General features: G+C 39.2%; 1 protein-coding gene across 1 annotated transcript in view; it reads right to left on the bottom strand.

Annotated features, from left to right (window-relative positions):
- The window catches only part of Eif3h (eukaryotic translation initiation factor 3 subunit H), an 89666-nt gene extending 67437 nt beyond the window's left edge, over nucleotides 1–22229 (bottom strand). Inside the window, exon 1 of the mRNA XM_042673082.1 lies at nucleotides 22059–22229. Within this exon, the coding sequence (XP_042529016.1) occupies nucleotides 22059–22190 (132 nt within the window). The 5' untranslated portion in view covers nucleotides 22191–22229. The remainder of the gene's footprint in view (nucleotides 1–22058) is intronic.
- Nucleotides 22230–26380: the final 4151 nt, after the last annotated feature.

Raw genomic sequence — 26380 nt, 5'->3', positions numbered from 1 at the left:
ACACATTAGTGTATACAAAACTACATAACAGAACTAAGCAAATGTCTACACATTATTCCTTTAACCTCACAGAAATAAGGCTCATGTACAGTTCCTGGATACTTAACCCTACTAATGAGATCAGTAACCACTATTAAAATAAAAGTAAACAAGAGATGCTAAAAAATAGTAGACAAAATGCAGAACTGATTCACAGAAGGCTCATTCCTATATATGCAAAAAATACTTATGACTAAAATTTGGCAGAGTTAACAAACCAGGTCAAAAATACTTTTATTCAAAAAATTGAAATTTTTAAATTAATATATATATATATATATATATATTTTTTTTTTTTTTTTGGGTCCAGTCATGGGGCCTGAACTCTGGGCCTGGGTGCTGTCCCTCAGCTCTTCAGCTCAAGGCTAGCACTCTACCACTTGAGCCACAGCGCCACTTCCAGCTTTTTTCTTTTTGCTTATATGGTGCTGAGGAATCGAACCCAGGGCCTCATGCATGCAAGGCAAGTGCTCTACCACTGAGCCACCTTCCCAGCCCCTTAATATATTTTTAAACAAGTTGAAGTTCAAAATGAAAAATGAGTATCTTTTCTCAGTAATACTGAACTGTTCTATTTCATATTCTATGACAGAAAATTTACCAGAAGTAGTACCCAATGGAGATAAGAAGCATAGTGGTTTGATTATCTGCCTAATAAAAACAACCTGTATTAGAATATACATACAAAGAAAAGGACAATTTTTAGAGAATAAGTTTAAAATCTGTAAATGAGTACTATTTTAAGATCAATTAATTCAAATCTCTCTCAAGGAAAGACACACTCACAAAGATCGTCTTCCAAACAGTGAAGGGAATTAGTCTTACTTTGAAAGACAAATCTAAGGACCATCAGTGTTAATCTGAATAAAGAAACTTCAGACTTGGGGCTGGGAAGGTGGCTCAGTGGTAGAGTGCTTGCCTTGCATGCATAAGGCCCTGGGTTCGATTCCTCAGCACCACATAAGCAAAAAAAGCCAAAAGTGGCGCTGTGGCTCAACTGGTAGAGTTCTAGCCTTGAGCTGAAGAGCAGAGGGATAGCACCCAAACCCAGCCCATGACCAACAAAAAAAAAGAAACTTCAAACTAAAAGATAAATTCTCTCTAGAATTCAAAACCATACAAAATGAAACTCATGAAAAAAATCTATTAAGATAATTTCCAACTCTAACATTTATGATCTTGACATTTTAATAATCTGATTAAATAAGGCACTCATTAAAAAACTCTTATCAAAACTAAGGTGATTATTTATTTTGACATTTTATGGTCTTCCTAATTTCCTACATATTTTTCATTTTGTATTGTTGTGACAGAATACTTGAAAAAAGGAAGAAGATTAACTTTGGGTTATAATTTCATGATTGGCTCCATTGTTTCTGGGCTATGGTGACGCAGACCATCATGATAGAAAGTGTAGTAGAGCAGAGGCACACACATCATAATAACTGAGACACAGAGGGAGACAGAGGTTCCAGGGATAAGAACATACCCCCAAATTACCTACTTCCTCCAACAAGGCCACACTTCCAAAAGTTTCTACCACTTCCCAATAACACCATCAAATTATGAATCCATCGCGCAATACACTTGATAATGTCAGAGCCCTAATGATCCAATCATCGCCTAGATGCACCATTGGCTTGTATCATATCTTTTAACAACACAAGCCTTTGGGGAATACTTCATATCCAAACCTTAATAATATTAAACTCTAAAAAATTTAATTCAGAAAAACTGTGTAGTGGAAATGCTTTACAAACTTCATATTAAGCATCTTTCAAAAGCAAAAAAAAGTCCTCATGCTGTATACATGTGTAGAAATGTCACCCATGAAATAAAATACTCCTTTGTAGCACTAATAAAATTTTAAAAATTGTAAAAAAGAAACAAAAAATTGAAACCAGAACTAATATTTTTATAGTTCTACAATACTGTGCTATATATACTTAAAAATTTTAATAAATTGCTACTATCTGTGATACATAATACATGTTCTGCTTATTGTTTCAAAAGAGATGATTGCCAGGTACCAATGGCTCACATCTATAATCCTAGCCACTGAGGAGGCTGAGATTTGAAGATTACAGATCAAACCTAGCCCAGGGAAACAAAGTCCCTGAGACTCTTATCTCCAATTAGCCACCAAAAAGCTGGAAGTGGAAGCTGAGGGACAGTACCCAGGCCCTGAGTTCAAAGCCCAAGTGCAGTTTAAAAAAAAAAAAAAAAGACGAAGCTGCGTTACGGTGGATCTTGGTGGCAATTCTGGCTTCTTAGGAGGCTGAGATCTGAGTATCATGGTTCAAAGACAGTTCAGGTAGTAAAGTCCATGAGACTCTCTTAATTTTCAATTAACCACCAGAAGTGGAGCAAGGGGAGGGAAGGGGAGGGGAGGGGAGAGGGGGGGAGAGGGAGAGAGGGAGAGAGGGAGAAAGAGAGAGGGGGTAGGGAGGAAGGAAAGAGAGAGAGAGAGAGAGGAAGGAAGGAAGGAAGGAAGGAAGGAAGGAAGGAAGGAAGGAAGGAAGAAAGAAAGAAAGAGAGAGAGAGAGAGAGAGAGAGAGAGAGGGAGGGAGGGAGGGAGGGAGGGAGGGAGGGAGGGAGGGAGGGAGGAAGGAAGGAAGGAAGGAAGGAAGGAAGGAAGGAAGGAAGGAAGGAAGGAAGGAAGGAAGGAAAGAAAGAAGAGAAGGGAAGGAGGAAAGAAGGGAAGGAGGGATGTTCACTAACACTCAATACCACATTTCCAGCACTTAGGCATATAAAATAGCATGCCCAAGGAATGAATGATAAACATTTTCAATCATATGAGAAAAGAATAAGCATTGTGGTATCATATCTGAGATGAGTAACTCATTTAATTCTGACCACTCTTCATAGAAGAGTGCTACAAAGGAGCTGAGACTTGACTTCTGAGTGGGGACTTTTAGTTACTTCACAATGACTGAGTAACTTTAGGTGCTCCAAACATATTTACTGCAAGGTTGAATATACCGGATGCAGTGTCAACAGCTCTAGCTGAAGCCCTTATATGTAGGGTTGCAGAACAAAGGCTTCATACAAGGAGTAGGAAAAGCTTAGTGGTAGGGCTACAAAGCCCAATAGCAAGTGACTGTCAGGGAACAGTGCTAAGAGCCAAACTGCTGTTTCCTGGTCCTTGAAAATCAACTACCTGCCAATAGTTCCAAGAATGCAACACATCCTTTAGTCTTCTGCAAAACCAGTCTCTTAAGTCACAAGATGGTAGTAATAGTCCCTAACAAAAGTACTGTTTTTCAGTCTTGCTCACCAGTCTCTTCTCCCTCTCCAACCAACCATACATTCTGTCCAAAAAAGTGTTAATACATATTTAATTAATCCTGTTTACTGATGTCATGCTCCCTGATCTTAAAAATGTGATAGCTCTCCAAAAACAGAAGCATACTTAACTCCTAATGAAATCTCTTGTTTATAGGTGTCACAAATGACCCCACACACTCAAGAGCCCTACAGGTACAAAATAACCAGAGGAATTTTTTCAGATAATAGAAGAGTCTTGACACTAGATACATGTTACAGTCATCCTAAGAGCTTTAAGAGAGATGCACTGGTGAATGAGCCCATACCCTGAATTTAGAGCTAAATGATCTGGTTTGGGTGTTGGGCTTGGGGGTGGGGGTTCCTTTATGTTTTTAGGTTCTCAAGATGATTCTACTTCATTCTAACTTTTAATGAAATCTTACGGCTCAGCCTTCCTTTGTTGTTTTGCTTTCTTTTTTTGTAACTCCACAGCTTACTGAAATGCATGCTACTGACCAAACCTCCAAATTTCTTTCCTGTTTTAAGACTTTCATGGGGCTGGGAAGGTGGCTCAGTGGTAGAGCGCTTGCCTTGCATGCCTGAGGCCCTGGGTTCAATTCCTCAGCACCACATAAGCAAAAAGAATAAAGCCGGAAGTGGCACTGTGGCTCAAGTGGTAGAGCGCTAGCCTTGAGCTGAAGAGCTGAGGGACAGTGCCCAGGCCCAGAGTTCAGGCCCCATGACTGGACCCAAAAAAAAAAAAAAAAAAAGACTTCCAGTGCCGCTAAAAAGTGAGGATAGTGAGTAACACAGACTCACAAGCCAACATTTGTAAAAGCAAAAACATCACCCCTGATAAGGGAACTGATCCCTACTTGGAAGAATTTTTCTAGTATAGAATTGAGAGTTAAAGGAACACTAGAAATTCTTAGTAGAAGCAATTAATATTTCTGGAGCAAATAAGACTTAAGTATTATGACTTCACCCCAAGACACATAAACTAGTACTGACTAGGTTTTCTTAATTGTATAAATTAGTGGGGAAGTGAGGATTCTTGTATAAATCATGCCTCAAGGTATACAAGTAAACTAGCCAGCAGAAACCTAAACTACCAAATTTTCCAGCACTTCCTGAAAATGTCACATTCACAGTCTAACTGATTAAACTATTTGATTTCCTCATATATTATGTTGTCTGAATAGGTCAGTCTCTACAACCATCTCACAGATTCTGAGATTTGCATTCTCTCAAGTTGGGCAAGAAATTCCAACCTTCAATATAGTAAACAGTTATCTCTTCTACTGAAATTTCCCTAAAAGGAACTGTTGTTTATTATTTAGTACAGGTTATGTGAAAAAGCAAAGCTAATTACCTTGTGTAAACAAAATATACAATAGTATTGCTTTAAGTATCTGGCATTAAAGAAATATAAAAAGCTAGCTTTGCCTCAATGTCTATAACCAACAAAGGATCTAATTTCTAAGACACAAATATTCTCAATACAGAGTAAAATATAAATGCCATTTAAAATATCCACATAAATTCATCATGCAAGATAGTACAACTAAAATTTGAAGAGTTAATAAAGATGACTAAAATCTCCAACCCTTCCTAAAAGGGAAGAAGTCAAAATCTGTAATCCTCCTGTGGCAATTCTATTGAAAACTTGCATTTTTATAATGGCAAATAGGTTACTGTCATCAAAATACAAATTATGCTTCTTTGATAAACTCTTATTTTTGTCAAATATGCTATGTGCAAAATAAAATAGTAATGATAGAAATAATTACAATCTTTCTACACAGAATCTCTTATGCTCAACTTCATTCACTCATGTTGATATTGACTGCCAGTCTCTTCTATACCCTGAGAATATGAAACTAAATCAAACACATAAAGCCTATGTAGTTTCAGGGGATCCATATTTTTAGGAGTTTCTCTTTGCTCTCACACATCACACCTGATACCACATGTGGATTTTTTTTTTCCCCCAACACCAAGCAATTTTTTCCAATTCTTTAAACAACTGAGTTTCAGAATTTAATTCTATTCTTACACTATCTAGCTGACATTAATGTCAGACCTCAAAAGTTAAGAGCTCATCCACACAATACTGCTCTCATTAAGATGCCAATTACAAATCCAGGCCACTGATACTTCTGACCATCTAGCTCTAAACAGGGGCTCCCAAGGGTACCTTTCTCCAGTTTAACAATTTGCTAGAATGGCTCACTGAACTTAACAAAACGTATTATTTAGCATTTACAAATGGAAACAAAAATTCAGGCAAAGAAATATACAATACGGGCAAAATACAGTGGAGGATCAATTTCTCTGGGTCTGACACCCCTAAACATTCAAAATCCCAGCACTAAACAAAGCTAACAAAGTTGTTCAAGTTTTCATAGACTTTTTAATAGATTATTCTCTTGTCTACCCACCTCCATCACAGAATTCATGAAGCAACAAAAATTCACTAATCATTTGGTCTTTCTAGTGACCAACCACATTCTAAGTTATCTCATTAACATAAACTGTTGACTTGATCAAAATGGTTTATTATGAAGAGCCATTCCTATCGATCAAAAAATTCTAAGGAGCTACGTAACAGTAAGTGGAAGAAAGGGCCAAATATATCCCATACTGTACCACAGGGCCCTTTCCTTCACGAAGCAAAAGCAGGGAGAGTGAAAGACGGGGTGACATTGTCCAAAATGAAGTGTACTCATCTGACCTATATAGCTGTTAACCTCTCTGAACATATTTATAATAATAAAAATTAAAATTAAAAAAATCTTTAAAACCATTGAAAGCCCCAAGGAACTATATTATATTGAAAACTACTTATCAAAAATTAAAATTTGGGGGCTGGGAAGGTGGCTCAGTGGTAGAGTGCTTGCCTTGCATGCATGAGGCCCTGGGTTCGATTCCTCAGCACCACATACACAGAAAAGGCAGGAAGTGGCACTGTGGCTCAAGTGGTAGAGCACTAGCCTTAAGCTGAAGATCTAAGGGATAGTGCTCAGGCCCAGAGACAAAAATAAAAAAATGGGGGGACTGGGAATGTGGCTTAGTGGTAGAGTGTTTGCCTAGCATGCATGAAGGCCTAGGTTCAATTCCTCAGTACCACATAAACAGAAAAAGCCAGAAGTGGCACTGTGGCTCAAGTGGTAGAGCACTAGCCTTGAGCACAGAGAGGCTCAAGGACAGTGCCCAGGCCTGAGTTCAAACTCCAGGACCAGCAAAAACTAAATAAATAAATTTTTGCTGGATGCCAATAGCTCATGCCTGTATACTACTTAAGAGGCTGAGATGCGGTTCAAAGCCAGCTCAAGCAGTAAAATCCCTAAGACCCTTATTAACAATTAGCTATCAAAAAGCCAGAAGTGGAGCAGTAACTCAAGTGGTAAAGCACTAGCCTTGAATACAAAAGTTCAGGGACAGCAAGCGCCCTAATCCTGAACTGAAGCCTCAGGACTCAAAATAATTATAATAATAATAACTAAAGAATTAAATTTTTTATTTCTCTTAAAAATAAAACATTACATGCTAACATAAACTACATTTTCTTTTTGAAAAATAGCTACTTTCCAAAACAAAAATATTTAATCAAGGCCTCAAAATGAGTTTCACACTTTTTAGAAATTTACATTTTTCAGAAACATTTTAATCAAAACAGAAGAATTACATTGTTTCACATTTTCATAAATCTTTTTAATATTTGATTTAATGGAATACAGATGGGTTATCAGATCTGCTTTTGCATTCAATCTTTTATGGTACCACACATAACTGAGCATCTGGAAACCTCTACAAAGGCTAGTGAAAGAATGAGTAAAGCTGGCAAATAATATGTATGCATTATTATGAAAATAGTTTTGACCTTGGAGACACTAAAAGAATGTATATGTGTATGATACTCATACTTTAACAGCTGCTATACAAAATGACAATTTTAAAAAAGTGATGTGGTTACAGACTGGAAAGCATGAAGAGAAAGGAATACTATGAAAGACAGAGAGGCAATTCTCAGTAAGGGGACCCAAGAAGTAGCTCTTAGACATGAGAAAGAAGAGTAAGCCATTATCCTTATGAAGACCAAGGGGAAGATAATACTAATAAACATTATTTCAAAAGATGTCAAACCTTTTAAATTAAATGCTAATTCCATAAAGTATACGAGTTGTATTTTAATAGGAATAGGCCTAAGACGAAGACTAAGAGTGGTACACATTTCCTTTTTCTTTTCTAAAATAATAGGTAACAGTAACAATAAAGCCAATCTACCAGCAGAATCAGCTGTATTTTAAAATAACATTACACAATTCAAGACTGCCAATTTCTGTATGCAAGTATATAATTATCACAATGAAAAACCTTATATTCAGTGAAAAACCTCTTACATTATTGAAGTATGCTAACTAAAAAAGAAAAAAAAGTATTTTTACACATCCCCTACAGCTCTGCCATATACTCCAAGAAAATATCCTTTTCTTCCATTCTGTTTTGTTCTGTCACCATACTGGGACCTGAACTCAACCAAGTGTTCAACTAGTTTTCTCAGCAGGTACTCTACCACTTGAGCCATCTCTCCAGACCAGCTTTTTGTCAGTTTTTCTGGTTCTTTTCTGAACTGACTTTCAACCAAAATCCTATGGATCTCACTCAGCCTGCTGAGTAGCCTCTTTGTGCTTAAGACTCACCCTCTACTAGTTGAGCCACAGCACCACTTCCAGCTTTTGAGTGGTTAATTGGAGACACATTAATTCATTGGAGGTAGAAGTCTTACAGGGACTTTTCTGCCAGGTTGGCTTCAAACTGTGATCCTCAGATCTCAGCCTCCTCAGTGCTAGGATTACAGGCATGAGCCCCCAGCACCCGGCAAGTAAAACACTTTAATCAAAACAGAAGAATTACATTGTTTTACATTTTTATAAATGTTTCATGTATTTTTGACAGAATGCTTTGTAATCTTGAGTTGCATTATGAAATATTTGTATTTTATTTCAATATACAAACTTATGACAATAAATCATTTTAAAACTAAAAAAATTACCAACTGCGTATATGGTAAGCCCATTTTTTAATATTTTTATCATTAGCTGCACAAAGAGATTTCAATTGCAGAAGTCAAGTTACAAGTACAATGCATCAATACACTTTCATCATTGTTCCCTACCTTCCCCCCATTTCATCCCTACCTTCAAGTTACATAGTTCAGTTTTTACATAATGCATACTGAATTTAATCAACCTTCCTCCCTCTATTCATGTGCCCCTCACCCCCAAGAACATCTTTCAGCTTCCTGGTTGGTATTCATTTTGTTAAACAGTTCACTAGTTGTTCATACAAGTTATACCACCGGATCCCTCCCCTAAGTAAAATGTCCTTGAGTCAATTTGTTTGCATGTATATTCATATAACCCTGTGTATGACATGATACATGTTTTGTATTTTAGTAATCTGTATTTTAGCAGTTAAGTAGATTTAAAAGGAAAAAAAAAAAAAAAACAGGTGCCAGTGGTTCATGCCTGTAATCCTAGCTACTCAGGAGGCTGAGATCTAAAGACCATAGTTCAAAATCAGCCTAGGCAGAGCAGAAGTAAAGGCTGAGACTTTTATCTCCAATTAACCACCAGAAAACCAGGAGTGGCGCTGTGGCTCAAGCGGTAAAGTGCTAGCCTTGAGATGAAGACTCAGGGACAGTGCCCAGGCCCAGAGTTCTAGCCTCATGACAGACCAAAAAAAAAAAGACAAAAAAAAAATGAAAAATACAAGCATGCCTAAGTCAAAAAGCATCTGCTGACTTTAAACTGTTGGTGTGGTTAGTCTTCAACTCTATTCAGATGTCACCAAACACACTTCTACAAATTACCCGATGATCACTGTTTAAGAGGCAGCTTTTGGGTATTAAGTCTAGTGTTTAGAAGCCTTACTTGTGCCCAAATCAATCAACAAGCTTTCTCTACTTACTAACGTGAATTTGCACCAGGAAAAGCAGATTTCCTGTCTCAAAACTCACTAAAGTAATTAGGGATAGTTCAAAATGTTTAGAACTGGGCTGGGAAGGTGGCTCAGTGGTAGAGCGCTTGCATGCTTAAGGCCCTAGGTTCGATTCCTCAGCACCACATAAGCAAAAAAAAAAAAAAAAAAAAAGCCAGAAATGGCGCTGTGGCTCAAGTGGTAGAGCGCTAGTCTTGAGCTGAAGAGCTGAGGGGCAGCGCCCAGGCTCAGAGTTCAGGCCCCTCGACCGGACCCAAAAAACAAAACAAAACAAAATGTTTAGAACTATAGAATCTACCATTTCAAACCTAACTGTAAAGCTGAACTCATTAGGAGAACTGAGGCTGCAACCTGAACTATACAGTTAAAAAATAACAAATTCTGAATTATTTACTTTTCTTTCTGGACGGGGTGGGGAGGGGGGGGAGAAAAGGAAAATTAGAAAACCAAAAGCTAGCCAGGTAGAGTGGCTCACACCTGTAATTCTAGGTACTTGGAAAGAAAAAACCAAAAAGACTCTGGGTTAGGGCAGTCCAGACAAAGAAGTCATAAGATTCTCCTCCCCATCTTTTTTTTTTTATTATTATGATTACTAAGCAGTTGTACAAAAGGGTTACAATACCGTATGTCAGGGTATGAGTGTAATGCTTCTTGGTCAATGTCACCCTTCCTTTGTTTCCCCCCATTTTCCTCCTCTAGTCTCTACCCTCAAATTACATAGTTCAATGTTTACATAATGTACACTGAATACAATGCCTGCATTTCTCATCCTCTTCTGTCCATTACTATGCCTTCCCTTAGTCCATCCCACAAAACATGGAATCCATAAGCAGTACATTAACTTCAGAGAAATTAAGCCTTCAGATTCCTCCTCTAAGAATATCCTCCCTCAGTCTGTTTGTGTGTAAACACATTGAGCCTTGTAAATGTTACCATGCTTTGTTTTATTATACATCTAGTTTCCACATGTAAGAGAAAACATGCATCTATCTGTCACCATGAGCCTGGCTTACTTCACTTAACATGGTTTGTTGTAGTTAGCAAGACACCCCCTCACCCCACCATCTTAACCAATAAAAGCTGAGCGGGGCAGTACATACCTGTTATACCTGAAGTGCTAAGAAGGATCATGGTGCAGGTCAGCAGGGGCTCAGACTTAACAAGCCTAGCACCCTTGACTCTCACCTATAATCCTAGCTCCTCAGCACACTGAATCTGATAATCCGGTTCAAAGCCAGCCCACAGTGAAATGCCCTCAACTCTTAAATACAATTAACCAGTAAAAAGCTTTAAGTGGAGAAGAGGCTCAAGTGGCAGAATACCAGCTATGAGGAAGAGTTAAGAAAGATCATGAGGCTGGATGCCTAGCCATTCAGGAGGCTGAGATCTGAGGATCACGTTTCAAAGCCAGCCCTGAGCCTCTTATATTCGATAAACCACCAGAAAACCGGAAGTGGTGCTGTGGCTCAAGCAGTAGAGAGCTTGCCTTGTGCTGAAGAGCTGAGGGATGGTGCCCAAATCCAGATTCAAGCCCCACGACAGACCAAAAAGGAAAAAAGAAAAGAAAAGAGAAAGATCATGAGGCCCTAAGTTGAAGCTCCAGTACTGCCACAACACATTCACATGCTCACACACACATATAAACACAATCTACTAGAAAAATAACTCAGGCAAAATGGGCTTCAGGGTGTGGTTCAAGTGGCAGAACATCTACCTACCAACAGCAAGTGCAAGGCCCTCATCTCAAATCCCAGTGCAGCTAAAACAAAAATTAAAAAATAAAAATAAAACCACAAAGAAAAAAGAAAAAGTGGGTTGGGAAGGTGGCTCAGTGGTAGAGCACTTGCCTTGAATGCATGAGGCCCTGGGTTCGATTCCTCAGCACCTCATAAGCAGGAAAAAAAAGCCAGAAGAGGCGCTGTGGCTCAAGTGATAGAGTGCTAGCCTTGAGGTGAAGAGCTGAGGGACAGCGGCCAGAGTTCGGGCCCACAACTGGACCCCCCCCCCAAAAAAAATAAAAATAAAAACCCTAGCCAGAATAAAACTACTTAAAAAAAAAAGAAAGAAAAAAGAAAAAGTTGAAGGTATTGAAAAGTTTTATCATGATTCACACCTATAATCCTTATTACTCAGAAAGCTAAGATCTAGGGGATCTAGTTTGAAGGCAGACGGCAGAAAAGTCCACAAGACTACATTTCCAAATTAACCATCAAAAAGCAGAACAAGAAGCATGGCTCAAGTGGGAAAGCATTGGCCAAGCAAACAAGACAAGACTGTGCAAAGCCATTTCAAGTTTGAGCTGAGTTCAAATTCCAGTGCCAGTGAAACAAATCACGAAAGAAAAAAAAACCTAATGTAAAAATTAAGTTAATCTAGGGGCTGGGAAGGTGGCTCAGTGGTAGAGCGCTTGCCTTGCGCCTGAGGCCCTGAGTTCGATTCCTCAGCACCACATAAGCAAAAAGAAAAAAGCAGGAAGTGGCACTGTGGCTCAAGTGGTAGAGCACTAGCCTTGAGCTGAAGAGCTGAGGGACAGCGTCCAGGCCCAGAGTTCAGGCCCACGACCGGACCAAAAAAAAAAAAAAGAAAGAAATTAAGTAAATCTAGTGCTAGCTAATGATCATAGTGCTAAGTATCAATGCATCAAATATTACACTGGTGCAGAAAACCATTAGAAAGTTGAAGAAGCAAGGTTCACTTCAAGAGTGTGTGTTTGTTTTATTTTAGTCTGAAATAAAATAGCAAAGCCCAAACTGAACTAAAAGAAGTTTAAAAAAATTTAATAACCTGGCCAGGCGCCGGTGGCTCATGCTTGTAATCCTAGCTACTCAGGAGGCTGAGATCTGAGGATCACAGTTCAAAGCCAGCCCAGGCAGGAAAAGTCCATAAGACTGTTATCTTCCAATAAACCACTAGAAAACCGCAAGTGGTGCTGTGGCTCAAGCAGTAGAGTGCTCTCGCCTTGAACTGAAGCGCGCAGGGACAGTGCCCAACCCCAGAGTTCAAGCCCCACAACCGACAAAAAAAAAAAAAGGACTGTACTCTTTACCTGACTTATATAACCGTAAGCCCTCTGTACATCACCTTTATAATAATTTTTTAAACTTAAAGAGCTAAGTATAAAAGCAAAGTTTACTCCAAGAGTTTGTGTTTATGTTTTATTTTTTACAATCTGAAATGAAATTGCAAAAAGCCCAAACTGAACCAGTGCTGACCAGTTGAACAGTAGGCCAGGCAGGACACACAATTCCTAGCTGGCTTTATTCCAGTTTTGCAGCTTCTGGGAGGTAAGGCCCACAGCCTGAATTTCTCACATCAATCACTGTCAAAGAACTGCTATTACTGTAAAAGAATTTTATTCTCAAAGAAACCGTAATGCCACAAAATCTCCCCTTAGCATATTCTGTAAAATCAATATCTAGATTTTCATTTAATTCTGGCTTCTTTCACTTACTGATCTGTGAAGTTGGCAGTTTTCTTATTTTGTTAAGCCTAGATCATTTTTTCTAACACTGAACAAAGAAGGTAGTTATTGCCAAAATGTAAATTCAAAAAGCAGAAAGCTGTATTAGTCTTAAGTTTAACACATTTTATGGCTCAAGTGGGATAGGGGTTCCATTTCATAACTGGCTGAGTCAAATAATAAATGGGATTTAAATCACTGCTGTTAAGTTTTGATGTGAAAGAAATTTAAGTAACTTCAATACAAGAAAAAAAAAAAAGATACTTTGCCCCTGACACATATGGAATTAGTTACAATACTTCAATATACTTAATCAATATCACCTCTATAATATTTGAGTTGGAGAGGACATATTTCATTATTATTATTATGGATCTAATGCTCATTGATGGTCCACATTCTTAAGTTAAAACAACTAAAAATTCCCTAAAAATGGGAAGGGAAATGTAGCATCAAGAAATCCACTAGAATGGCACTTCTCCCATAAAAATAATCTACAAAAAAGTACACTGACTCAATTAAATGTAGACATGCAAGCATGGTTAATGTTAACTGAGAAGGATTTTAATTCGTACGTTCCCATGCTACCAACCACATATACTTATTATATGTATATACCCGCAAATTTGCCCACACATGCCTAAAACATAATTTTACTTAAGTCAAATCAATGATAAAAATGCTTAGCTAAAACTAAGTTTATTTTCTCTCATACAAAACAAAACAAAAATTCAAAACTGCTATAAGTTACCAATTTCCAAATATATCGTATTGATCACTGTTGAAATAGAAGACTTTCATGTGATTTGAGGGCAGTTCAATTACCATATTTCTAGTTCCGGGCTGGGAAGGTGGCTCAGTGGTAGAGCGCTTGCCTTGCATGCCTGAGGCCCTGGGTTGGATTCCTCAGTACCACATAAGCAAAAAGAAAAAAGCCGGAAGTGGCGCTGTGGCTCAAGTGGTAGAGCACTATCCTTGAGCTGAAGAGCTGAGGGACAGCGCCCAGGCCCAGAGTTCAGGCCCCACAACCGGACCCCCCCCCCCAAAAAAATTTAACTCTGTATTTCTGCATAAAATGCATAGTGTGTAGAGTTCTTTCTCTATAAAATAAAGAGAAACTCTAAACAGCAGAAAAGAAAATCCAATTTTATTTTGTATGTAATGTGATTTTCCAAAGAGCTTTTGAGTTTTAGGACTACAGCTGTCCTTTAAGAAGATATGTACTCAGAGACATTGTCTGTGACAGGTTAGTCCAAAATGAAGCCTGAAAACCAGTTATGTGAGGGTTTTGTAATAGGTAGAAAACAATAAACAGAAAATACAAGCAATGCAGTTATAAACTCAAAAGAACTAAGTAAGTGATCTCCAGAGAATGCAAGGAATACCTCCAGGAACAATCAAAAGATGGTACAACAGGTCCTAGTGGCTTAGGAAGGGCCAAGAGAATCACTAATGAACACAAAAGTTACTGAATTGAGTAACTGCAACAAACATACCAACGTGCACACTTAATGTTTAAAATGGAATCTTTTAAGATTCTTAAAAATTGTAACACTCAGCTGGCAATGGAGGCAAGGTTTAACACTTGCATACTCTGTAGGTAGAAGATAAATAGTATTATAGAACTATTCAGGAAAGCAATCTGACCTGTTTAAAAACCGCAATAACCTTTAATTCACTAATTTCAACTCTATGCATTTGGTAAAAACACTAGAAAGATAGTAAACCACTTACTATAACTTCATATTTTAAGCCTTAAAACTTTTCTTCTTTCTTTTGGTTTTCTTTCTTTATTGATTTTTCCAGTAGTTCCTTGCAATGAACATACATTGTCTTTAAAAAAGTCATATTTTGGTCCACTTGTGTTGTGTCATAAACAAACATTTGTCAAATGAAATGAAACCAGTTAGGGACAGAAGATACAGAGAAGAAAAATCTCACTTAATCATCAGGATACAAGTGTTGAGACTAGGTTAAGTGCAATTTGGAGATAAAAATCTTAAATTTTTATGCCAAAATTCACACTCAAGGGGTAAAAAAGATCATATTATGACTAAATTCATACTGAATTATCAGCATTTTTCTGAATCCATTTTTTTCTTTTATGTCTGGATTGAGTATATTAATATTAACAAAAATATCCATTTCAGGCCTCGTAATTTTAGCAGAAGTACAATTTGTTGCCTAACAGATGAGTATACACACTACAGTGTACTTTGATATTTAAAGATATAAAGGATATAAACAGTGTTTTGGGGTTTTTTTTTTGGTCGGTCATGGGGCTTGAACTCTGGGCTTGGGTGCTGTCCCTGTGTTCTTCAGCTCAAGGCGAGTGCTCTACCACTTGAGTCATAGCGCCACTTCCAATTTGGTTAATTGGAGATAAGAGTCACACGGACTTTCCTGCCTGGGCTGGCTTTGAACTGTGATCCTCAGATCTCAGCCTCCTGAGTAGCTAGGATTACAGGTGTGAGTCACCAGCACCCAGCAAAGAGTGGTATTTTTAAAGTAGTAACTTAGAAAAACAAAGCTATCTAACTTCTACATATTATTTCATACCTTGCCAAATGAAATAACGGCAAAGTATCTTAGATCAGTATTTCACAAAAACAAATTCATGAATTAACTGAAGTAAATAAAAATCAAATTTTTATGCAAGGGCTAAAATCAGAAATTTTCATCTAAGAAATTACCTAAGTTAGATACGACAAAATGAAATTCTGAACATATTTAAAAGATCAAAGTTTAAGAAAATACATTTCTTAACACTTGAATGGAGAGTAATGGATTACTCTGCGCCTAATTTCTATTTCCTCATCTTGCCATAATCAAAACACATTTCCTATTTGCATTATCCTCCTCATGTATCCCTTTGTAAAATGGGGATAATAATGGTCCTATTAGTCTTGAAGTTGTATGTCTTCAATGCTATAATCTACAATGGTAGTGTAAATTTATGACGTTACTACTTTACAGCTTTTCAACTTTATGACGATGTAAAAGCGATGGAAACCAAACTTGGAATTTTGATCTTTTCATGGATGAAGTGCTATGTAGTGAATAACAGAGGGAACTCTGACTCCTTCAAGGAAATAAACAAGGGCTGCTAAACGAAGATGCTCAGCAGACTGGTACTAAGTCCAAGTCAATTTACAGCATTAAACCTTACTGTGGGTTTCGGGGAAGCAATTTCACAGTTAAGTCAAGAATCATCTGTACAAAATACATGGTGTATAAGAATAAAAATCTACTAAATCACTAAAATTGTATAAATCATTTGTAATGATTCAAGCTCCATGATCATTTGTTTTGTACCTTTGGTCATCAACTTCTTATCATATAATAATATGGATGATTCAGCTAACATCCATTCCTATCAACTCCTGGAATTACAAAGATACAATAATGCTCTTTTTTAACTATACAAGATATTATTTACATGCAAGAACATCTTACTTGACTAACTATAAAGTAAAACTAAACCATCAATAGTCAAGATAAGGCTGCAATTAATTTAATCTTCAACTTAACTTACACTAAAGTCAGAAATAATCATAAACGAGACTACTTGACTAGACTTTCATCCTCAGCAAATAAAATTATTAAATAAAAAGCTAGTAAAATTATTAAATAAAAAAATAAGAAAAAATAGTTAGAAATCAAGGGTATGATAGATAAATTTAACAACAACAAAATGTAACCAGAAAAAATACTATTTAAGGCACTGCAGTTCAATTTTAGGAGATATTTACTATAGAAATAAATAGACTACAAAGGAGGAGGCTACAATGTTTGATAAGAAATGTACTCATTATCTTGCCCATGTAATTGTAACCCCTCTCTACAATATTTTCACAATAAAAAAAGAAATAAAAAAAAGAAATAGACTATAATTGTTTCCAAGGGATCTTGAGACTTATCATCCAATATGGCTATTTCTTATGAATCTTACCAACAGATTAGTCTACTAATGGGGACAAAGCCCTGATAATATAATCACTTCTCAAGGTCTGACCAGCGAACATTGTTTCACTGAAGGTAGTCTAGGATGTGAACCTTTTATAGGACACTTTATATCCGAATCATATGCATGACTTAAGAATCATACTAGGTTATAGGTCCGCAATTAACATTGGAATTTTTTTCTTACAAATAAGAAATCACACATGTTGATGTGTACCGGTTGAAATGTGTTGTATTCAGTCATGTGTGGCCCTGACTGAGATGCTGTTGTAAAGCATTGCCTCTCAATGACTTAGTGATCACCTTCTCAATTTTTTTTTAATTATATCAAATCTACCACTTTATGAGTGGAAAAGAACACTATATGGTTTGTATATGTTGTAACAGTTCTTCAAATAAATCCTACAAGGAAAAATGACTGCTGGGCACCGGTGGCTCATGCCTGTAATCCTAGCTACTAAGGAGGCTAAGATCTGAGGATCGCAGTTCAAAGCCAGCCCCAGGTAGTAAAGTCTGTGAGACTATTATCTCCAATTAACCACCATTTTAGAAAAACAGAAATAGTACTGTAGCTCAAGTAGTCAAGTACTTGCCTTGAGCTGAAGTGTTGAGGGACAGCACCCAGGCCCAGAGTTCAAGCCCCATAGCAAACAACAACAACAAAAAAATACCTTATGGGAGGAGTCCAAAGGTGTAACTCTTCCATACAACTAATGAACTGCTTAACAAAATTAATGTCATGAAGCAGCAACACGTCTGGAGTGAAAGGGCAATGGAGGGAGAAGCGAGTTTATACAAAAGGAGGGAGGGTGAACAAATGTAGTCATTATATTCATTGTAGATTATGTAAAACTGTGAACTATGTAACTCAAGGGCAGGGATGGAAGGGGAAAGAGAGAAAAGAAAGAATAAGTGGCACGGATCAAGATGCATTGCCCTCATCATCTGGTATGGAACTTTTGTACAACTATAAAAAGCAAAGAAAAGAAAGAAAGAAAAAAACCTTCTTCTAAAGAGAAACTGTCAGGCTGGGAAGGTGGCTTAGTGGTAGAGTGCTTGCCTCACATGCATGAAGCCCTGGATTCCATTCCTCAGCACCACATAAACAGAAAAAGCCAGAAGTGTTGCTGTGGCTCAACTGGCAGAGTGCTAGCCTTGAGCTCAACAACTGAGGGAAGGCGCCCAGGCCCAGAGTTCAAGCTCCATGACTGACCAAAAAAAAAAAAAAGAAAGAAAGAAAAATAAAGAGAAACTGTGTTAAAGAAAATAATTCTGGGGCTGGGCAGGTGGCTCAGTGGGAGAGGGCTTGCCTGGCATGCATGAGGCCCTGGGTTCGATTCCCCAGCACCACCTAAGCAAAAAGAAAAAAAAGCCAGACGTGGTACTGTGGCTCAAGTTGTAGAGCACTAGCCTTGAGCTGAAGAGCTGAGAAACAGCGCCCAGGCCCAGAGTTCAGGCCCCACAACCGGACCCCCCCCAAAAAAAAAGAATTTTGTAAAAAAATTGACAAAAAGACCAAAAAACACTGAATTCCTAAAACTTTTCCTAGCCTCAACTGTGCTCTTCAACATAATGCTCTCACAAATACCCACAATGCTACAAAGCACAGTTCCTCCAACAAAATAGATTAAATAATAGATTAAAATTAACATTTTTGCAATATGTGAACACCTTCTGTGTGCCAGGCACTGTTCCAGACAATTGGAAATCATTGTAGTACACAAACCTGACGTGGGTCCTCCCTTAGGAAGTTGACCTCCTACCATGAGAAGGAAAACAAACAAGAAATAAAGAAAAAGCTTCAGACACCAAGAAGTGACCTCTGTCTGAGCTTACTTTTTCCACTGATCAATAACATACTATACCTTACTTGAAAAACTAAAAGAATAAAGTGGCTAACATTTGTAGTATTATACCAATGTAAAACAAATTTACTTTTGAAAAATAATGGGGAATTTCTTTGTTGCTTTGTATGTCCGTCCCCCATAGTATAACCCCTGCTTTCACTGTATTTGATGTCGGTATAATTTGTGGAGGGGAAGGGGAAAAACAAGTCGTTTAAATAAGGATACAGGGCTGGGAAGGTGGCTCAGTGGTAGAGTGCTTGCCTTCCATGCATGAGGCCCTGGGTTCGATTCCTCAGCACCACATAAGCAGAAAAAAGCCAGAAGTGGTGCTGTGGCTCAAGTGGTAGAGTGCTAGCCTTGAGCTGAAGAGCTGAGGGACAGCACCCAGGCCCAGAGTTCAAGGCCCATGACTGGTAAAAATAAATAAATAAGGATACAGGTGGACCGGCTGCAACAATGAGAAGTACAAGTTGTTATGTCGAAAACGAACTTTACAACTTTGGTGGGGAGCGGAGGGAGGATGGAAAGGGATGGGAAGGGATGGAAGGGGAAACAAAGGAGGAGGCTACAATGCTTGATAAGAAATGTACTCATTATCTTGCCCATGTAATTGTAACCCCTCTGTAAAGTATTTTAACAATAAAAAATAAATAAAAATTTAAAAAAAGAAAAGAAAAATGGGGAAATAATGGCATATGTAATCCTAGCTACTAAGAAGAGATCTGAGGATCATGGTCCAAAATGATCCTGGGCAGGATACACTCATATCTGTTAACATACCCTCCATCTCAGGTCATTAGCTCCTCTTTCAGGCCCCTCTCTGGCCAGGCCTAACTGCAACTGGCCTTCAGCCCTGGCGGGTCCTCCTACTTTACTTCCCCTAGCCCCAGCTGCATTGAGGAATGCTGCCTAACTGAAATTGTTACAATCAAAAAAAAAACGGAGCATGCACACAGAAAACTTCCCATCTTCCCACTCCCAGCCCCCTGGAATATAAACGTGACACCCCCCCTCCCCCTCCAACATAAATGTGACCCTGAACAAAGAACGGGCGCCATTTTTTCCTCTCCCCTAGGAGAGATGGCCTTGTCAGCCTTGGCTGGCAATAAACTGTTTTTTTCTGTGTCCGTGTGCTTTTCTGGGCTGGAGCTTACAATCTCTACCAAAAAAAGCAGGAAGTAGAGCTGTGGCTCAAGGGAAAGAGTGCCAGCCTTGAGCGAAAAAAAGATTCAGGAACAGTACCCAGGCCGAGTTCAAGCCCCAAGGCAGGCAAAAGAAAAAGAAAGAAAAGAAAAAGGAGAGAAAATAAAATTTAGAGGGTAGCCATTTTCAGTGGCAATTAGTTTTAAGCACTGGAACAATGGAGGGTACAAATGTTTTCAACCTTAGCCTGTAGAAGTCGAAAAAGGAAGAATACATTAACAGAAAATCATTAAGTAAACATGCCTAATCATATGCCAAAAGAAATGGTATTAGCCATCACCATTATAAAAAGTTCAGACCAAGCAGGCTGCTGGTGGCTTACACCTGTAATGCTAGCTACTTGGGAAGCTGAGATCTGAGGATTGCCAGGTCTGAAAGGAAAGTCCGTAAAGCTCTTATCTCCAATTTACCAAAAAGCCATTAGTGGAACTGTGGCTCAAGTAATGCAGATCTATCCTTAAGCTCCCAGTCCCAGCTCAAACCACTAGACTATCACCCCCGCCCCCAAATTCAGATCACTGCTTTCCAAATATTCATATACTGCAACCTAACTCAGTAGGGCAAGGCAGGGTTGAGAATTTGAAGCTTTCTGTTTGTATTTCTAAAAAGCTCCTTGATGAAGCCAATGATGCTCTGCATTTTATCGGTGCCATCGAAGACATTTAAGAGTAGTGAGAGTCTAGTAAGAGTCAGACTTAAACTCATCTGGGGAACAAAGTGAGGGTCAACATGAGAATTAGGTTGATCTTATCTAGGAACAATAAAGGAAAAAGTCCAAACTCCAAATTCTGATGTTCTTCAACATTCACTGTCAAGGAAAAGAGAAGCCAGGGTAAAAGGCTATGAGTAAGTGCTTGTGTGTTAAGACAGTGACTGGGTGAACTACTTATATTAAGAACCCTCAGGAAAGTTGGGTGCTGGTTTCTCATGTCTGTAATCCTAGCTATTTGGAAGGCTGAGAATGGGAGTACTGCAGTTCAAGGCCAGCCTGAGCAGAAAGCTCATGAGACCATCTTCTTTTCCCATAGCTTGGTACAGTGGCACAATGGAAGAACTGGAGATTCAAGCCAATGTGAAAGGTCCATGAGACTTCATTTCCAAAGAATAAAACTGGACTATGATTCTAACAATGATTGCAAGCGTATTGTAACAGTTGTTCAGGCATGTATTTGCTGAAGGAAGCAAACCCTTACCTTAATAATCAGTGCAAATTAGACATCAGTGGCTCACGAAAACCAGGAAGGACATAATCAAGACTCTTTACTCTAATCAGTGAAAGTGAACTGAAGGTATGGCAAGTGATTGTAAATGCCAGATGTGAGCAAAAAAGCCAAGTGAGCCAAGGCTCACGCCTGTAATCCTAGCTATTCAGGAGGCTGAGGTCTGAGGATCGAGGTTCAAAGGAAGCACAGGCAGGAAAGACCATGACACTCCTATCTCCAATAAGCCAGAAAATACAGGAAGTGGCGCTGTGGCTCAAGTGGTAGAGCTCCTGCCTTGAGCTGAAGAGCTCAGGGACAGTGCTCAAACCGAGTTCAAGCCCCAAGACCAACAACAACAACAACAACAAAAAGCCAAGTGAGAGCGTGAGGCCCTGAGTTCAAGCCCCAGTACCAGCACACACACAAAACTAATAGCCAGTGGAAGATAGGGCTGGGAGCATGGCTCAAGCGGTAGACCACCAGCCTAGCAATCGTGAGGCCCTGAGTTCAAACCCCAGTACCACACACACTACCACACACACACACACACACACACACACACACACACACACACACACACAGCCCCAGGGAGAAAACATAAATTAATTGAAATACAAAAGGACAATGTAGCTTTAGGATGAAACATGTAAGACTATTTTCTATAGAGTTCTTCGGTAGCTCCGAAACAGTTTATTCCAAGTTTGAGGTTTCAGAAAAAGCTTCTGAATTACTGACTCAGGAAGTTTTCATCTGTCAGAAGCCCAGCAAACAAGCAAGGAAATGTCCTTTCCTCTCCTGTCCCCACAGCCTAAACTAAGCTGCTACATCCTTCAACACCTCAGTAAGGTTTCTTTTCCATCTCCTAAACATCCTAAAAACAAGACTCCAAATACCTGCCACGCCACCAGAGCCTAACTTGCTTTGATCAGCCCCCAGTCCCCCCCAGCGGACGGAGAAGGCGGTCGTGTCGTGAGAAGCGGTGGCCCAGACCCTCCAGCCCGGCGGGACCCGGCGGGACCCGGCTGGGATCTCCGCTCCCCACGTGCGCCTCAACCCCGGGGCTCCACTCACCAAGCCATCAATCTGCACTTGCTTCACGGCCGAATCTCCAGAGCCGCCTTTGCCTTTGCCTTTCCCTATTGCGCCGGTGGTGGTACTGGAAGAGGCGGCAGTCGAGCCGGTGCCTTCCTTGCGGGACGCCATCTTTCCAGCCGGACAGGAAGAAAGAGAAACGTGAGTTGCCGGAAGCGGAAGGGCAAGCCTGACGTGACGTCATGAGCAGGTCGGGCTCGAGGGGCGGACCCGCGGGGAGGGACTGAGCGAGGCCACGCCTCCCTAGTCCATCCAAGCTCTTTCTCCTTGGGGCGGGAGCCATTGCGCACGCGCCCTACGCCTGCCTGCTTGGGTCTTCACTCATCGATTGAATGCTTAATGACCAAAAATTGACTTTATAAGCGTGGGGTTATTCTCCATTAGGCAGACGACCTTAGTAGCTCGCATTTTGTAGCTTCTCCTGCATGGAAATGCTTTTACTTCTAATTTAATTCCCGTTTCTTACCCATCAAGGGTTGTCTTAACTCCCATTACACACATGAGAAAATTGAGACATCTTTTCCCAAAGAAATTCCGTTAATTAATCACAAGCTAAGGGGAGGAAGGAGGGAGAATAGACAAATGAAGAGAAGAAACGAGTGGGAAAAGCAATCTGAACATTCAATGCATATTCTACAAAATTAAGAAACGCCAACTTGAATGGAACGGGGCAAGGCCACGTTGACTTGTGCAGAAAAATGCGCCATCAGCCAAAACAAAAAACAAAAAACGGAAAGCAAGGGAATAGAGATTGCTCCTTTTATTATTCCCTCATGCAGGCCCTACCTCTATGTTCACATTGGCTAAACTCATGTTCAGTTTACAAAAGAATGTGGCTTAATTATCAGGAGTAATTAAAAGTGTAGGAGCTTAAAACAGACTGTCTTAAAGTGCTAGGAAAAGGATCTCTGTAACTAAAATGTAATTAACAAGGGAAAACAATTCTCCCAAGATTAACAGAAAGGAAGGAAACTATTTTGATAGAAAAGAGGCTTTTTCTCACATTTATTAAATGGCAACTCCTTTGTACAACTACTTAAAGCTAAAAACAAATTTTCAAAAGTAACAAGCTAGCTGGGTACCAGTTGCTTATGCCTATAATCCTAGCTACTCAGGAGGCTGAGATAGGAGGATTGCAGTTAAAAGCCAGCCGGAGCAGGAAAGTCAGTGAGACTCTTTATCTCCAATAAACCACTTGAAAACCAGAAGTGGCTCTGCGGCTCAAGTGGTAGAGTGCTAGCCTTGAGCTGAAGAGCTGAGGAACAGCGCCCAGGCCCAGAGTTCAAACCCTACGACTGACAAAAAAAAAAAGGTAACAAGCTAATATTGTATAGTTTTATGCAATTGTAGATAGTAGTCTCTAGCTATTTAGATTACACAGAAATTTACTGAACAGTGGAAAGGTTGATCAATTATCAGAATGAGTAGCCTTGGCTACTGGGTTTATGTAGACTTACCTAGATAATATAACAACAACAACAAAATGTATTGTTGAAGGGTGATGCAGAACCTACTACCTACAACTCATGCTGACTTGAGACATAACTCTGATACACATACATACATATCTCTTGAAAAGAATATGTGGCATTGCCAGGTACCTGTGGCTCATGCCTGTGATCCTAGCTACTCAGGAAGCTGATAGGATCAAAAATTAAGGTTTAAAGCCAGCCAGGGCAAGTTAAGTCCTTGAGACTCTGATCTCCAAATAACAAACAAAAAACAGGAAGTGGAACTTTGACTCAAGGAGTAGAGTACTAGCCTTAACCACAAAAGCTCAGGGCTCTGAGTTCCAGCATATAAGAAATATAAGGAGATTGAAAAATGGAGAGGAGAAAGAAGATTGGCTATAAACCTTGGCACTCAAGGAGCACCATAATGGTTATTTTCCAGAATTTTCATGTATCATAAATATTCTAGACTTAGACTTGAAGAGTATTAACCTGTAAATAGCTACAAACATCTGCATACTGCCAGTGAAGACCATAAGGGAAATTTGGTCTTCCACCCTCACCAGCAGTGATGGGATATCATGTCACTTCTCAGTGGAGTGGTTTCAGAGGAGGCCTATGGGAGAGTAAGGATTTTATTACAGGCAAAAGATAAGTGAGAGCCTTGTGCTGTAGAAAGTAATCATGGGAGTCTTCCACTATTTACTATTCCTATCCCTCTCTTGGTATCTTCAAGGCCCAATGTCCCCTGCAGTTCCTAGCCCTCTACTAGTAACAAAGAACCACCTCTACCCCAAGGTTCTCAAGGGAGGCCCAGTGATAGGGATGAGTAACAAGAATTCCCTTCTCTTTTCCATTGCCAGACCCCTGTGTCAAAGGAAGCCAGCTGTCTCAAAGAGGCCCAGAATTCCTAACAAAATATACACACATCTGTGTTTCCATCAGAAACAACTCAACATCACATGGAAAAGCAGGAAGATCTCAAACTGGATAAAAAGAGCAACCAATGTACGCCAATAGTGAGATGACAAGAGAAGCTGCAATGTCTAACGAAAGTATTTGTTAAGGAGGCCACCATAAAGCATTTCCACTGACAATCACAAATACAGTTGAAACAATTCAGAGTCTTAGTGGCAGAGAAGATATGTCAGAATAAAATGAGAATTTAGAAATTAACAAATAAGAATGTATAAAATGAAAAACTTAAAATGGAAATGAAATGAGAGAATAGTACCAGCAACAGATTAATAAAATGACAACTGATAACACCATTATGAAAAATAGTAAATATTATGGCAATTTCACATGATCCAGCAATTTTGCTTCCAGATATATATCCCAAAGAATTGAAAACAGAGCCAGTAGTGCACACAAGTAACCTATGAGGAAGATGACGCAGGAGGATCACGAGTTCGAGACCAGCCTGGGCTACACCTTGGCCTGTCACAGGTGGCTCACACCTGTAATCCTAGCTACTCAGGAGCCTGAGATCGAAGGATCACAGTTCAAAGTCAGCCCAGGCAGAAAAGTCCATGAGACGTTTATCTCCACTTAACCACCAGAAAACCAGAAGTGGCGCTGTGGCTCAAGTGGTAGAGCACTAGCCTTGAGCTGTAAGAGCTCAGGGACAGCATCCAGGCTCAGAGTTCAAGCCCCACAACCCACAAAAAGGAAGGAAGGAAGGAAGGAAGGAAGGAAGGAAGGAAGGAAGGAAGGAAGGAAGGAAGGAAGGAAGGAAGGAAGGAAGGAAGGAAGGAAGGAAGGAAGGAAGGGACTCAAACATTATTTGTATGAAAGATATAAGAGACTGAAATGTTATTTGTTTTTTGTTTTTGTTTTTTTTTTGGGGGGGGGGTCCAGTCGTGGAGCCTGAACTCTGGGCCTGGGTGCTGTCCTTCAGCTCTTCAGCTCAAGGCTAGCGCTCTACCACTTGAGCCACAGCATCACTTCCAGCTTTTTTTCTTTTTTGCTTATATGGTGCTGAGGAATCGAATCCAGGGCCTCATACAAGGCAAGCACTCTACCACTGAGCCACCTTCCCAGCCCCTGAAACATTATTTGTATAACAACGTCAATTACAACATTCAAAATAGGCAAGTGATTAAAAAATCTACAAACTCTATGGAATATTATTCCATACACATATGAGTTTACTTATGAGATTTCTAGATTATTCAAATTCATTTAAAAATAGATGAGTATGGAAATATAAACTTTCAAAATTTTGGAATAAATGTAACTATATTACTGCTAAGAAGGAAGTTTACAGCTAAGTATCTATGTTAGAAAATAAAAAAGGTCTCAAGTCAATCATCAAAGCTCCCTTTTCAGGATCCTAGGGAGAAAATAAAAAAGCAAAACAAACCTAAGACAAGCAGATGAGAAGAAATGACATATTAAATCAGAATACAGAATATACCCAATGTATTCCCTCACACAAATATTGTTGGTCACACTATAAATTATATTTCTTCTCTCTGGAAGGTTGTTTGATATTGTAAGCACTAAGTTCATAGGGTATATTCATTTACTGAACAAAATTCGCCATGTATTCCAAATAATATGTTCTTCATTTTCTCTGTCACAAGAACTAACATTTTAGCATAATTCTACATGTGATAGGAATATTTCAAACTTAGTTAAAGGCAAAAAGGAGAGGGGAGAGAAGAGAGACAAAGAGAAAGAATAGCGAAAATCATCCAAACCAAACTGTCTGCCCTACTCATGTGCAATTCCAGCACAGAGACAGGAAGCAGAGGCTAGCCTACCACATCAGACTGAAAAAGTGAAAAAATAAGCAGTCTGACTAGTTTTCTGTGTGGCATAACAACTCTACAGATTTGGAAAATA

This window comes from Dipodomys spectabilis, unplaced genomic scaffold (assembly GCF_019054845.1).
Source record: "Dipodomys spectabilis isolate Male_0828 unplaced genomic scaffold, ASM1905484v1 ptg000783l, whole genome shotgun sequence".
NCBI classification, from domain to species: domain Eukaryota; kingdom Metazoa; phylum Chordata; class Mammalia; order Rodentia; family Heteromyidae; genus Dipodomys; species Dipodomys spectabilis.
The sequence above is the reverse complement of the archived record's forward strand: the minus strand, read 5'-3'. Positions and strand labels throughout refer to the sequence as shown.